Raw genomic sequence first — 13,249 nt, forward strand, 5'->3', positions numbered from 1 at the left:
TTTTCTATCCGCTCAGCATTTTTTTAAAGACATTAATTCTACTAGCGTGTGTGTGTGAAATGTCCAAATGCAGTCATGCTGCTTGAACTGGATGCTTAACTCTGTTTGTGCATTTCAATTAGTTTTTTAATTGAGTAATTAATTAAAACTACCAACCTAACTTACTGATACTGTGAACTCTCTTTTTCATTACTTTTTCTCATTAAAAGGAAACGATCAATCTTTTATTTTCAGCTACTGTTAGAAGAGTTCAAGTTTTAGTTCAAATTTTTAGTATTTCTTCTTGAACACGACAATTAATTCCAATTTCAATCCTCACTTGGATAAAACGTGGTTTACAGATATGGAGGTTTTCCATTTCATTGCAGATATAGACACATAAAACTGAGGTATGATCATTATTGTGTATGAAACATCTGGAACTTTGGTTTTTATTCTTTATTTTTCTATACACTAAACCTAGTAGTGAAAGAGTCGCCTATTAGAATGTATAAAGGGGAGATATAATAAGATAAATCGTCAGTCTACACCTTTTCAGTCAATATTTTTTATTGTTGTCCTTTTAATTTAATAGCTTATTGTTATTTATTTACTTCTACGTATGTGCATTCTTTCTGAAAAACTGTTAACGACTGATATAAACGACTACTATTACTACTACAACTACTACTACATCCAGCATGATGATGAAACGAGTCTCTACAGTGCAAACTATGATTACAGATTCATCATAAAGCTAGATAATGAGCTCAGTGTCTGCCGCCATCCAAATTGCCACTGGGTGACATCACCCCAACAACGTTATGAATAGTAACCTGAAAATAGCATCAATAAAATATAAATGCTTTTAAATGAATAATAGAGGTGTTTGCAGTGGGGGAGGCGAGCATGCAAGAATTAACTAAGTCATAATTTTCTTCTCAAGTAAGATGAATGGAAAGCCGTAAGGCAAAACCACGCCGCGCGGAGCCGGCCACGCACCACACTTAATCAAATAAAATGGAAACTTCTCTTGACAAAATCCACCAGTCATAACTCAAACGCTTCACGGAGTCGGGAGGCGGGGGGGGGCAAGCGGCAGTACTGATTCTGAGGCTATAAATCAATGTGGCAGGGGGATGGTCTGCTGCTACTTCAGGAGGGACTGCCAACAAGGCTTTACTTGAACAACAGAACACACACACACACATGGAAATCTGTACACACACACACACACACTCTGTAGCTTCTAGCTTTAGGGCTGGAAGAGCGAGCGTGTGACCGAGAGGTCGCTGGTGCAAAATCTCATGACTTGTGAGCAGAAATTGGCGAGGGAGACCGAAGCGAGGAGTGTCGTCACCTCCCGCGGTATCTACAGTCAGTTTATGTGAATCCTTATGGAAAACGGTGTAGGTCAGAGGTCAACAGCTGGAGTTCTGTGCGGAGAATCACTAGCACGGTGTTGCTGAGAAGGTGCAGACATGTTCAGCAGACTCTACCAGGTGTTTTACTTTTCCGTTTCTTTTTTTTTTTTTTTACATAATACATCATGAGAAATGAGCATCCATCTGCTTTTACTGTAATTTTTGTGGTTGCTGTAATCAAAAAGTGGAGAGTTAAAAGATTTGCTAGCTTTTAATTTCAGGCCTCGGGGCAGTTAAACCTGAGAGGTTTGAAAGTTTCTGTACCTTTTGATATTGCGACTTTGATTTGGTTTCAAGGTTAGTAGGGTAGGAGACAAAAGATGTTCATGGTGCAGGTAAATCAGAAGTTAATGGTATAGTTCATTTTTTAAAGCATACAGCACATCTGCTCATTTTAAACTGCAATCAAGGGTGTTAAAACAGAAAGATTTACTGAAGGATCTAAAAAAATATACAAGCTCCAAGTTCAAAATAAAGCTACAACATATTTTATGCACATCCTAATGTTGTATCAGATACGTTGGCAGTAGACAAAAGTTGGCAATAAAGAGAAAACTATACCTGATAAAGATGTAATGTTCAAATGTCACTCTGGGGAACATCACAGTATGACTTCCTCTATAATTGTTTTAATTCTAACTTAAATAAAAAGATACACATCACACAAGCTAAAAATAGCTCTACTCAATGACGAGTTTCCTCCTCTCCCGAGCTCGACTTGGACAATACAATTACCTTCTGACAGCACAGAGCAGTCTGTAATGCAAATAAATAAGATTATATAGCTGTTACTTTGGTATCCAATCCATTAGTATGACTATATATATATATATATGTGTGTATAGAAACTGCTAAATTGGCTGTCTTTACTTGACTTTACAGGATTTCCGCTACAACAAAAACGTATGAAATAATGACAGCAGAATCAAGCCAATAACGTCGTGTTCATCACCTTGCTAGCTAGATAGCTACATTTAATAGCAACATTATAATATGTAATGTTAGCCCATTTATTGTTTAATAAATTGTAATAGAAAGAGTTTTGTCCCTTTATCAACACTTACAAAAATACACAAGTTAACACAAAATAATGTCACTTTTAAAAGGTATATGTGATAATTAAAACAGATTGGACGATTAATTTAGTATATTTTAGGTGTGCTGAATAGCCTTCAGGTAAATTTAAGCTCTCCCCATATTGTATTAACCCATTAACCTCTATTAAAACACTGTCATTATATCATTATATCCCAGAGGGCTCGGCTGTGGCCCAGTAGCTAAAAGACGTCCCCAGACAGACAATAGAGAGCCACTATTACTAATGTAGCACCGAGGCTGTCTTCCTGTCTACTTCCTGCTTCTACCTCCACAGGAAGGAAGTGAGGGTCGGTTTTTACTGCGAGGGGCATTGTGAGTCTTCCTCTATGAGTTCCTGCCCTGCACAATGGGACAGTCCTGCACACCAGCCGCACCTTAATACCGGGTCTATCTGAGGGGGAGATCTCACCCAAAATTTGTGTTTCTTGGTCCAAACCATAGTAGACTTTTTTTTTTTTTTTCTTCAGGGTTACAAAGGAAAGTGATAACTGAACCAGGATTTGTCATCCTGTCAGGTCTGATATTTTGGCGCCATGAGGAATCCAAACATATCTGATTCAAGTTCCTGTAATTTTAGTCAAACATGATGGACTGCACGCTTTCTTCAGGGGTTCACAGGAAAAAACAGATGCATGTGAGCACTGGTCAGACTGTGGTAGGACTTTGTCCATATATTTGCAGCTTTTCAAAAGTCATTACTACCAACAGTCTGGTCATACAAAAGCCAAAACGCAATAGCTGCATGCTGCATTTGGTCAAAATTGAGTTATATCTGTGAAAACGGCATGTTAAATTTGCTAGAAAACTAGAAAACAGAGCTAACACACAAGCTAACACCAAGGCAGCTGAGTAAAAGCTAGCTGGTGAGATAGCCACGGTTAGCATTCTGTAATGATAAGTTTTCTTTTTTCCCCCTCTAGCGCTCTCTATCGTCTGGGACAAGTCTACTTTCTGTCCCCGGAGTCAAAACTAAACATGAAGAAGCAGCTTTCAGTTTTTATGCTCCACATATCTGGATCATGTATGAGACACATTGACACATGGATCCGCTGCCTTTTATTAAATCAAATTTGAGGCTTTTTGATTAATATCTTAAACTGCACTGTAACTTTTATCATCTTGTTTTTTCTGTCTTATTCTAATTTAGCTTACTTTTATTCTCTACATAACTCTTTTCAATTGTATTTAAATGGTTTTTTTTATTTTCTTATTTTGCTTTTACATTCTGTCTTGCTGCCTTTTATGTTTTGTGTGCAGCACTTTGAATCTCGTTGTTGTTGAAATGTGGTATACAAATAACTTTCCTCGCCTCTATAATTAAAAAAACATCCATTTTGATGGGCCGACATCTTTGTAATTCAGTTTGTTATTCAACATAGCTAAATAAGGCAGTAGCTAATTTAGTCACAATGAACTTGGAGTGAGATTTCTTCCCGGAGGGTGGGGGGGGGTGTTTGGGGTATTTTAGCAGTACTTATTTTTGTTCATAATAAAATGAGCATTACTCGTGGTAAATTGACCCACTCGACCTCTCTCTGACCTTATGAACTGACACCTTTTTCGTAAGACTTTTTCTTTTTGCTAATTTGTGTTTATGATTTATTAGGTAGCATATTTTTTCTTCAAAACAAAGTATCTGTGATCTGTGCTCCTCACCGAGTTGCTCCCATCATCCTACACTCCCCACATCAGTCTCTCAGGTTTATCCAAATAAAAGTAATATCTGAATAAATAAATCATCTTAATACGAACCCAGAACCAGAGAAAATAAATACAATATTCAATATGAACAAGAGGAAACACAGCAGGGATAAATCTGAAACAGTCAGATCGTATAATTACTTCAATACCTGCAACCTCGCCGCTCTCAAGTGTGCAGGCCTCTCATGTAACCTGTCGAAAACCTGCTCCAGCTCCGCATTTTGAGATTAAACACTGTTTTGTAAAGGTTTAACAAGGAAGATGAGAAATCTCAACTGTGCTGAAGAGGCAGGTTTAATAAAAAATGCATGTTGACTTTTTTTTTTTTTCATCCTGTGTCCCCATAACGTGCAGAGAAGTGGTACAAATGAGTGAACAATATTCTGACCAGATGTGAGCAAGATCTCAACGGTGCAGTCGAGTTCAAACTGAGGAACACCGTTTCTCCAACGAGCGAATGAGCATATGTTCATTTTGAGATCAGACTTGAAAATGAGACCGATGTGACATAATTTCAGCTTTTCTAATCCTTCAGGACTTGAAGAACTCTCCACAGGAAGTCATCTCTTAACATAACCAAACATTTTCTGACCTGTATCCACTCCCTGACGGTGTCGTCTGAAGGCGTCCAGCCGTTCTCGTGGTAGTTGAGGCGGGAGCGTTCTGGGGACCAGTTGGAGTTGTACTGGGAGGAGGCGGTGATGTGGTCTGAGGAAATTTCACCGGACTGCATACCCAGTGGCTCCATACAAGCGAAATCTGTCAGACGCAGAAAGGAAACATTATTAACAAATGTTAAAAGGTAGAAATTTTATTTAAAACCACAAAATTATCTCAAAATATGTTTTGCAGACAAACAGCCAGTGATGTTTTGTGATGTTGCCAAGATTATCAAGATTATAACATCCAGTCTTTGTCATAGCTAACGACGTGACTCAAAACTATTTAGATGCTGCAACACAACAAACCCAGCTGGAGCAAATTCCTAACGCTGACTAGCTTCATAGATGTCAATCATGTGACAAGTCACTCTCTTTCAGCTGCTGTGAAGCACAACATACTGGTCTTCAAGGGCAAAACTTTTAGGACACAGTTAGAAAAAAGTATCCAACAGAAAAATCTAGTAAAGATATAATCAAACTAAATACTGAAAGGACAGCGGATGTGTCTTGAATCGTCAATCAGGAAATGTTTCATATGTCTCATGTTGGAAATTAAGTTTTAAAGTCCAAAATTTCAGCAAATGTTCTGCTCTATAACCCCCTCCTGCACATGCAGCAAGCAGTGACATTGGAGTGTCGCCCAGACGTTGTAAACCGTCTGTCCCTGCTCCCTGCTGGGCAGTCAGCCGCAGCAGTAAAGGGGTCATTTAAAAACACTGTTAGAGACTGTTTGGCAACCTTCCCTTTACATTAAGGGTCGGAGCCGGGTCGCCACCCACCAAACACAAACACAAAAGCACAGGAATTCATGAGAAATCATACACTCACAAACCTAAACTGCTCCTTTTGTCTGACCGATGACAATATTCAAGTTGCATTGACATAAAACTGAGAAATCCAGCAAATATTTACATTTCAGAAGCTGGAGCCAGACATTCTTTAAACGATGAACTGCTGATTATGTGTCAATTAGCTTCAGCAGTTTATTAATTCTGTATGTATACGAATACATTGAATCCACGACGACACTTGTTGCTCTTGAAGACTCCATCTTTCTTTTCGTATTAAGTAAATGGGATACACTCCTCCTTGGATAATTTTATAATACTTTGGACACACGAAACCATTTCAAAACAGCATCTGGACAAACTCAAACTACATGCCTGAGTCTCTGATGCAGCAGTGTCCACTCTGCTGTAACAGCAGGGGAGCCTGGGGAAGGAAGAGGGAGGGAGGACAGAGAGGAAATGTGTGTGTGTGTGTGTGTGTGTGTGTGTGTGTGTTGTGTCTTTGTATGTGGGAGAGCTGTCTGGAGACACAGGGTCTGCCAGAGTGACACAAACACACTACATCATTCCAAGTTCCATAAATAAATAAGGGTGAAAGTTTGCTTGCGACATCACCAAAAGCCTGCGGAAAGCTGTGCTCATCATCAGTATTTGTTAACTTGACAATTTTCAGGCCCGAATCTTCCAATCCAGACGTTTCCCAGAGAGTATTCTTGAAAATGTTCTGAAACTACAGTTAGACAGTGAACATCTGCCTCGAATTCTCTCTCTTTCTCTGTTTTTCCTCTGCTCCCATGTCCAAAAACCTGTCTTTTTGCTCTTTTCTCATTTTTATTCATGAGATGACCTCCCTCGTCTCCCTCACAGCAGGCGTGAGGGACAAACTTCAACCCCGTCCCTCTCCACCTCTCCATCCAAAAAAAATGAAAGACGGGACGTAAACCGACGCCCCACCGACGAGTTCGGCTGATCAAAGGCCCAGCTGGAGGCCGTTTCTTGAGTCGACGGAGGGAGAGAAAAAGCGTAAATTCACCACAGGAGGGTTTTCATGTCAGAATTTGATTCCTGTGTGGCTGGTAGCAAAGACTGAATGGACACAAGCAGGATTTTAGAGGCTAAAGAATATTGGTGTAAAAATCTGTTTAAACAGAACATGTTCATAACATCAGACTGGCTGTAAAATTTAGAAAAAAGACAATGTAATTTGGTTTGTTAAGAGTCTTTAATTCAATCTACTGAGCAAGATGTGTTATTTAAAGGTGCAGTGTGTAGAATTTAGTGGCATCTAGCAGAACAGACTTGGCAGAAATGGAATATAATATTCACAAGTATGTTTTAATTAGTATATAATCCCAAGAAAATATGAGTTGCTGTGTTTTTGTGACCTTTATATCTATATAGGGAACAGGTCCTCTTCCACGGAGCCCACCATGATGCACCACCATGTTTCTACAGTAGCCCAGAACAGACAAACCAAACACTGGCTCTAGAGAGGACTTTATGCCTTTTTTGCAAGTTTTTTGTGGCCATCGTAGGTTCTCCTACATGCTCGGAAGGGAAGGGGGATTCAGCTAGATGCCACTAAATCTTACACACTGGTCCTTTAAACTCAACTAATTAGAGCTTTGTTTAACACCAGTGCTGCTATCAGCCATCCCAGTTAAGACTAGAGGGACAGATTTATCTCTAACACACACACACACATACAGCACGGACATGTTTGATACATGTAGATTACCTCCACATATTATCACATTGTCACAAATGTTCACCATCAACATCAGATAGCAAACACACACACACACATACACACACACATACACACACAGCAGCACCCACATCTTCTGCCCACGGCAAAAACAAACTGAAAGTGAAGATACTGTAATTGCTGTGACCCCTTTGGAGAAAAGTCTTCATACACACGTGATTCAGAAACACTTCCCTAACACAACGCTACTGCACTCTGATTGAATGGTGTGTGAATATCACGTACACATTTCCTTTAACTTGTCATTTGTCATTTTTTAGTTTAGATTGTGAAAATCCAAATACCTATATGTGCATCTTAACTAGATATTCAATTTTTGTTTATAAGGATCTAGAACTGCAGCAATTAATTGATTAGAGGATCAACAGAAAGGTCTCCAACAAAGACCACGCCAACAAAATTATGGATTTAATGGATAGTATAGAAGGAGGAGAGCTGGGATGGTGTAGGAGGGATGTTGGGAGGGTTACTTTAAAAATATATACAGATACAATTACTAATTATCTGTTAAAAAATGTAGTCAGTAACTTAATCCATATATCACAATATTAAAGTAAGGTAACTCGATTACTTTCCGTTACTTTTGGATTACTTCAATACCAAGAGACAAGAGGAAAGAAATATCATGGCCTGTGAGGTGAGATTGGTTTGTCAGTAACTGGATATTGTTTGTGCTATTTTACGGCATGTGTCAGAGTTTTAAAGCCTGTCTAAGTTATCTGTTAATTTATTTATCAAGCACTTTTCAAGATACTCAAAGAAGCCTTACACAACAAGTTAAAAAAAGATCCTCAACTTAAAAAACACAATAAAAGCACAAGGTAGCAACCTCTACAAGTAGCACAGCACACCCCAAAAAACGTGATTAAGTTCTCAAACCTAGACAGCTTTTTTGATTTTTACCATTTTAAATGAGGAAAAGACAACAATTCAAACAGCTTGACTGACCGCTTTGTGCAGCTGCAACATGTGAACAGATCCTCCTTTCCAAAACAACAAATACATTCACAGTCAGCTGATTTAATTTAGAAGACCAACACATAGAATATTAACTTAATTTCTCCCAAAGTGCCCGTGTAAACCACGGCGGGACCTTGTATAAACTCACCTCTGTACACACGCACATTCCTAAACGGCTGACTGAGGTCGAGGTTACCGGAGTGCAAGAAACCATACGAGCCGACACGACTGAAATCTCTACAGACATTCCAACAAGGTCATACAGTCAACTGACGCAGACGAACGGCTTGTTTTAAAGAACATGTGGACACGGCGACACACAAAACAATGAACAAGAACAGGAGCTATAACCGAGCTTGAGAAACTCTTTGACTTGTCATAACATTGATAGCCTGATGCATTGTTCAACAGGACAAGATGAGAGTTAAAAGTAGGACAAAAATGTAAGCAGTCTTTATCAGAACCAAATCATAATTCAAATCCAAAGTTAAATGGATGAGATAAGATTAAATCTTCACTTTGCTTTAGTGAAATTCAGCAGATGTTGGGGTAACGCATCTCAGGATCATGTCAGACAGTGTCAGTAAAGGTACTAATTATAGAAAAAGTATGCAAGATTGGAAAGGCCCATGTAGCTACACTTCCTGTCACTCAGCAAATAACTAACCTCAACCATCCAAAGGGGGTCACCAGATAAATTGTAACAGTCGCAATGATGGTTGATTAACAAGTAAGGACAGAATTACTGCTATATAATATAATCTTTTCTAATTTTTCCCAAAACCTGGGGAGTTTTATCTCTTGGGGACTCTTGAAACTATGTTAAAGGGAACATCAGTCTTTGATTAAACTGTGACTCTAAAGAGCTCTAAAGGGTTACAAGCCCAAAACGGTTAGGAAACAAAACAAATAGACTCTAGACGTTGTAGCAAGTAGAAACCATAAGTGGATTATTGTATTAGTCGGTCACGAGAAAATTCATGCAAAACAATTTGAAGAATCTATTTGTTTCGAGTCACTTAATTGAGCAAAAATACAAAACATTCTCTGGTTTCAGCCTCTCAGATGTGAGGAATTGCTTGTTTTCTCTGCTTTACGTGATTTTAGGTGTAATATCTTTGGTTTATGGAGCAGACAAAACGTGCAATGTTGAGACATCACCTCGGGTTTTTACCTTGATTTACTGTCCTTTTACAGCTTCAAAGATGAATCAACAATCAATAACCGCAATTCTAGTAGCACTCCTTAACTGATGGTTAGGTATCATGTCTTTCTCTTCCTCTTAAATCAAAAAGTCAGTACACAGTTGCTTACATGAAGCAATCACATGGTGTCACAATGAAGTAAAATGTTCTCTAAATCCAGAAATAGTCAGTTTTTTTTCCCTTTGCTGCACGCTATTAAACCCTTCAGGAGAAATTCTCTTTCGGTTCTCCTTCATTCCAACTCACAGGGTCAAAGGTCAGATAGAGATGAGCTCCTGTAGAGCTGGAACAGATTCTTGCTTAAGGACACTTTTGGTGGAAGTGGAGTTGATGGACAAACTGCTTATTTACTCATTTTCAGTTCTCGTTTACTGTGAGCAGTATCAACAGTCAGTGTGGGAATTTTGAAGCATTTCTGCACTTTAAACAAGGCGAGTGAGACAAAGAAATAGCCAGGAAATGCACCCCGGTCCTTTCTAACGCCAAATGACATCTCTAGCCACCACATCACACCCATCACCCCCTCATTTTTTTAATTCATTTTAGCTGCTCACCCTCATCTGTGTGTCCCGGAGGGACGCTCCTCTCGCGGATGGTGTAGTTGGCGGAGAATCCCTCTCTGGCGATGGCGTTGTCAGTGGTGATGGTCATGGACAAGATGCCCGTGTAGGAGATCACACGGCCCGGAGAGGTCTGGCCACAGTAGCGGCCAATGTGGGGACCCACTGAAAAAGAGAGAGAGGGAGAAAAAGGTGAGAGGAAGGAAGGTGATTCAAGGTAGGAAACGAGGAAGGAGGCGAGGGAAAGAGAGAAGGAGAGATGAAGCCAGAAGGAGGTGAGGTGGGGGAGAGAGAAGAGAAAAATAAAAGTTGTGATAGGAGAGACGAGCAGAGGAGGTGAAAAAAAAAGAAGAACATCAGCTTCATCGCTCATCAACTGCTTGAGAGCTTTTACTGTTCACTTAGTCCTTTCCTGCCCTCACTATTCTGGGAAATGTTTCGTGACTTCAAGCGAAACACGCACGCTTGAGACTCGCTTTTTAAATCTGTTATATCTTCTCAGAAGTCTATAAATGTCCAATTTAGATTTAAAAAAAACAAAAAACTTTCAGTTTGTTTAATCTGCTCTGTTCAAAGCCTTCAGACAAACACAGCGAGCAGCTTGATCTCCTGTCAGCTCCAATCTCTCACCTCTCATGAGTGACGTGACACGTTTCAATGATAAAGAATAATCAAGAATAAAGGTTGAGACGGCAGGTAGCAGCAACACTCGTCTCCACGTTGGCACTTATTATCCAAACGCTATATATAAACTGTATATATAAGATCACATCAGGTAGAGAAGAAGAGCAACCCTTCTATTTTAAGACACACTATCACTTGTAGGATGTTAAATGTGTTAAATCTGCATGTTTTGTCATCCTGTTATCTCTCATATTCACAACTCTAGACTACATGTAGCAGAATGACTGTGATCCAATTACAACAATGATATAATATTACTTTTTGAAAATGAAAAGATTAGTCCTCAGATTATCAGACGCAGTGTTGTAAGATGAGGAAAATGCTGCAGATGGATTAAACAAGACTAGGTCAAAACCTTGTATATGGCTGGACTGTTAATGAAGGCTTTTAAATTGAAACAAGAGTAAAAAGAGCAAAAATAATAAATGTCAGTTTAAGCAAGTAAAGAAGAAAACAAACAAGTGTATACAAATGAGTATAAGTAAGTGTAAGCAGTAAGTAGTAAAAGTAAGTAAAGGTAAGTATGTGTATGAGTAAGTAAGTATAAATGTGTAAAGCAGTGGTAAGGCGGCTTCCCATTATAACAAAGGCAGCCACCAGTTAGTCCGACCCAGTGGTGAGGTGTCACTGTTGGGTAGATTTGGTTTATCACAGTGGAAACGTCAGATATATCGAAGCTACATATCTTTAAACATTACAGTTAAGGCTGAAAATGACATATTTGCGCAATTCACATCAACTGCCAGTTCATCTACGGAGGAAGTGATGGTTGTTGTTAGCGCTACGTCACAGTGATTCGGTCTATAGGGCTGGTCTCGCTGTTGCAGTCCAGCCAAAAAAACATATTTTCATGCCTCAAGTATTAATACGTTCAAGTCACGGAGCTGAGCATCAGTTTTTCTGAAAGATAAATCCCTGTAGATCTTTCAAAAACCCAGAAAGTAATCCAACAGTTAGCACAGATCTGAAGGTACGTCCAGAATCCACCAAGACTCCTCTGCCCACCTGGATTTAAAAAAAAAAAAATCCATCTGTCGCACAATAAAAATGATTTTTAACCATTTTCCCAAACTGCAACTCTATTTCCTAATCCAAAAAAAAGGAGAAATGCAGCACACGTCGGTAGCTCATATGTGCCATGTAACCACAACATTTGTGGTTCGATTCTGGCTTTGCTGCATGTCACTCCCCATCTCTCGCTTCTCTTGGCATAAAATGCAGCAGTAAGTGACACGTCTCCCTGCTTGTTTTGTATGACAAGACAAATAGAAACTTGTTATTATGTATGAAAATGTATTATTATGCAAAACAATATTAATATGCATAAGCAACTTGTGTGTGGTTCTCTCTCTCTCTCTCTCTCCCTTTACTCACTGTCATCAATCTACTTTAAAAAAGGCATAAATTAAATTACTACAATAAATATCAGTACAGTACAGTATACAATACAGTATACCTCTTAGTAAAACTTGCACAAATCCAATAGACATGATACAGGATGTCACTTCAGGCTACATCTGTCTTGTTAAAAACCTTTTTTTATTGTGCAGCTGAGGGATTATTTTTGGTCCAGATTGTTACAAGATTCTGGAAAATATTTAAAAACAATCATTAACTGTTAAAGTAGTTACGTATTTCATAAAAACAGATGTTCATCGCTCTGTGACTTGAATACAATGATGCACAAACTGAGGCTAACATCTACTGTAACAACATGATTTTGATATATATATATACGTGCAGCACACAGCGACAGACTCTCTCGTGTCTAAACGCAGCGGGTGCTGATGTCCCTCACAGTTTGCTGGCTATTTCATCCTGTTCTCATCTGTGAGAAACAATGCCAGACTTGTGGTGCCTCCTGTTTGGTGGAGATACTGTATCTGCAGCCTCTCAAGGACTCAATGAGCGAACGTTGAGTCCAGGATGAAATCATACATGCTACAAAAATTATACTTTTCTAGTTAAATTTCCTTCATCTTGTCCAAACAAAATAACTAAAGTAGGCGACCGCGCTGCAGCGCCGAGTTTCGGTTATCAGGTGGATTATGTTTATCAGTTTCAGTTTGAAGCAGGTAGTCGACAATCTGTGACGGATTATATTTGGAGTCGTTTCAGCTTTATCTGAGCTAGTGTGGAATGGTTTACGCTGTAAAACTGTGTGTTGTTGTTGATGCAATCGCCTCTGAAACGGAGAAATCCTACAAGGCAATATTGCTACATTTACATTTATTTAGGAAATGATCAAATCTGAAGTAAACAACGAGGGAAAACAAGGAAGAAGATTCGATTCCAGCATTCTCAACATCATAAACAATCAGCATGTTAGAGTATCAAAGCCACACAAATAGCCTGAAGCTTCGTTATTGACCTTGAAAATAGCAGTTTGACAAAAAACATCTTATCACAAGCTCTACTTT

The 13,249-nt window shown here is 39.1% G+C and overlaps 1 protein-coding gene across 3 annotated transcripts in view; it reads right to left on the reverse strand.

Annotated features, from left to right (window-relative positions):
• LOC121908564 (neuropilin-1a-like) overlaps positions 1-13,249 on the reverse strand; it is an 87,257-nt gene that overhangs the window by 34,751 nt on the left and 39,257 nt on the right. For all 3 annotated transcript variants that reach the window (XM_042428688.1, XM_042428689.1, XM_042428690.1), the window contains 2 exons: positions 10,140-10,310; positions 4,795-4,961 (listed from right to left, as the gene is read on the reverse strand). In XM_042428688.1, the coding sequence (XP_042284622.1) occupies positions 4,795-4,961; positions 10,140-10,310 (338 nt within the window). The remainder of the gene's footprint in view (positions 1-4,794; positions 4,962-10,139; positions 10,311-13,249) is intronic.

This window comes from Thunnus maccoyii, chromosome 12 (genome assembly GCF_910596095.1).
Source record: "Thunnus maccoyii chromosome 12, fThuMac1.1, whole genome shotgun sequence".
Lineage (NCBI taxonomy): Eukaryota > Metazoa > Chordata > Actinopteri > Scombriformes > Scombridae > Thunnus > Thunnus maccoyii.